Genomic DNA, 2,399 nt, shown 5'->3' with positions numbered 1-2,399 from the left:
GTCCTCTGGGCCTGTCCCTTGTTCCTTGGGAGCAGAGCCCGACCCCCCCCTGGCTCCAGGCTCCTGTCAGGAGCTGTGCAGAGCCAGAAGGTCTCCCCTGAGCCTCCTTTGCTCCAGGCTCAGCACCCCCAGCTCCCTCAGCTGCTCCTCCCCACACTTGGGCTCTAGACCCTTCCCCAGCAGCTCCGTTGCCCTTCTCTGTCCACACTCCAGCCCCTCCAGGTCCTTCTTGGAGTGAGGGGCCCAAAACTGACCCCAGGATTTGAGGTCCATTATGCAAAACCCTTTACACCCTGTGTGCCCAACCACCAAGAGAGCAGAGCCCTGAAAGACCAACATGGTCTTTTGAAGACCCTTTTTGGTCTCCCTTCACCCCCTGGCCCTAAATCCTGATCCCAGGGCTGAGCTGGTGGGTGCCCCACTGCGGTTTTTGCCACCACAGCCATCCCCAGCCCAGGATGTGTCGCAAGAGCTTCATTTGGGGTTTGGGTTATTTTTTCCCCTCCCACCAAGAGTTGCAAAATCAGGCAGATGAGACAAAACAGCTCCACAGTTTTCCCTGGGGGGGGAATTTCCCTCAAGCTTTGCTTTTGCCCAAAATCCTTTCGGAGAAAACAGGGATCCTGGCTTCCCAAAACTCCCAGCGCAGAGAGGAAGGCGGAAGCTACAAAGCTCAACCCCCAGCTCCAAAACTCCCCCGTCCTGAGGATGAGGAGGGGTGAGGCTGAAGGACCCACCTTGTTGAGGCTGCTGCGGTCACTGATGCTCTTGCTGAGCTGTTGGATTTCAGCAACTTGGTCGGCCAAGCGCTTCTGCTCGTTGAGCTTCTCCGCCAAGGTCTCTAGCTCAGTGAGGGCCAGTTGGAGGGACAGGCGGTCTGCGTGGCCCTTGGGGGTGTTTTTCAGCATGTCCTGGAAGTGGGGGAAGGATGGGGGACAAAAGCCACCCCAGCAAAGTCAGCCCTGTTGAGGATGCTACGATTGGAAGTGCCTTCAGCACCTCCAAAAGCCAAGTTTGGAAGATGATCTTTGGGATGGTGCCCAAAGCTGCAACCAAGCTGCCAACCCAAAGCCTTGCTAAACCCTTTCCAGCAGCACCCAGGCTGCAAAACAAAAGGGTGCAAAGCCAGGTGGGTGCAGGGATCCCTCACCTGCAGGAGTAGGATGAACTGAGGGAACCTCTGGATGGGCTTCACCATCAGCCCGTAAAGCGTGACTCGATCAGCGCTGGCCATTTGCCTCTTCTGCAGGGAGGAAAAGAAGCCAAAAAAGAGGAGTTTTCACCCAGAACAGTGACCAGTAGGACCGTGCGCCCACTTTTGGGTCCTGCTGACCTTAAGGAAGTCGAGGAAGGCGGGTTTGGTGAGACAAGCCTTCTTGATGAGGGACATGGCAGTGGTGAAGTTGTTGACGTAGTCGCTGTAGACGTCCAGCACCATTGACTTGGAGAACTGTGGAGAGGCAGGAGAGCTGCAATGGTGTGGGGTTCCCCCAAAAAAAGGGGGGGATCAGCAAAGCAAGGGGGTGGACTGGGTATTTTTGGAGCGATGCTGAGGATGCTGGTGGTACCCCAGGTTTGGAGTCCTTCCCTTAAATCCTCCCATCATGGAGAGGGGTTCAGGGGGGTTGGGTAGAGGTCTCCTGACTTCTCCTCCTACCGAGGCCACGAAGAGGTCCCCGATCTTCTCCGCCGAGTCCCACTCGGCCACGCGGGAGGCGAGGGCGATCTGGAACATGGAGTGGCACTGCAGGATCTCCTTCAGGCGGAAAAACACCACCTGGCACTTCCTGGCGCTCAGCACCTTCGGCTCCATCTCCATCAAGGGGTTCCTGTAATCCTGCAGGAGATGCTGGGGGCATCAGCACCCCTAAATCTGTAATCCTGCGGGAGATGCTGGGGGAGATCAGCACCCCCCCAGATCCCTGCACCCCGCCCTGACGCTCCCCCAAAAAGGGGTCCCCCCACCTGCAGGATGCGTTTCAGGGAGTCCACGTAGCTCCGCTCGCTCTGCACGATGGAGCCCAGGATGTGTCTTCTTACCACCTGCAACGATGTCGGGGCTCAGCCGTGGCCCCCCCAGCTCCAAAGAGCAGGATTTTGGGGACACACACACACACAAAGTGGGCATAGCGTGTTGCAGAAGTGCTGACACAGCAGCATTGCTTTCTGCTGACTCGCCCTTTCCTCGGTTGCTCAATCATGGCACCAAGGGGAAGCCTTGTGTTGTGTGTGTCCCCCCCTCCTCCATCCAAACCCCCCCTGAACCCCCAACGGGCCCCACACCGACCTGCTGTGGGCTCAACCCCTCGGGCATGGGGCCCAGCTCCGGGGGTGGATGCTTCATGTCAGAGACGGTGACTTCCAGGAAACCCGTGTCCTCCTCCTCCGAGTCGCCTGCA

At 58.1% G+C, this 2,399-nt stretch overlaps 1 protein-coding gene across 1 annotated transcript in view; it reads right to left on the bottom strand.

The window, feature by feature from the left end:
- ARHGEF10L (Rho guanine nucleotide exchange factor (GEF) 10-like) overlaps positions 1 to 2,395 on the bottom strand; it is a gene marked incomplete at both ends in the record, with an annotated part of 9,390 nt that extends 6,995 nt beyond the window's left edge. Inside the window, 6 exons of the mRNA XM_008945785.1 lie at positions 738 to 911; positions 1,151 to 1,243; positions 1,334 to 1,450; positions 1,658 to 1,837; positions 1,966 to 2,043; positions 2,288 to 2,395. Coding sequence (XP_008944033.1) covers positions 738 to 911; positions 1,151 to 1,243; positions 1,334 to 1,450; positions 1,658 to 1,837; positions 1,966 to 2,043; positions 2,288 to 2,395 — 750 coding nt within the window. The remainder of the gene's footprint in view (positions 1 to 737; positions 912 to 1,150; positions 1,244 to 1,333; positions 1,451 to 1,657; positions 1,838 to 1,965; positions 2,044 to 2,287) is intronic.
- Between the last annotated feature and the right edge of the window lie 4 nt (positions 2,396 to 2,399).

Source organism: Merops nubicus, unplaced genomic scaffold, assembly GCF_000691845.1.
Source record: "Merops nubicus isolate BGI_N331 unplaced genomic scaffold, ASM69184v1 scaffold31038, whole genome shotgun sequence".
Taxonomy (NCBI): Eukaryota; Metazoa; Chordata; class Aves; order Coraciiformes; family Meropidae; genus Merops; species Merops nubicus.
Note: the sequence above shows the minus strand (reverse complement) of the source record. Positions and strands in the feature narration are given on the sequence as shown.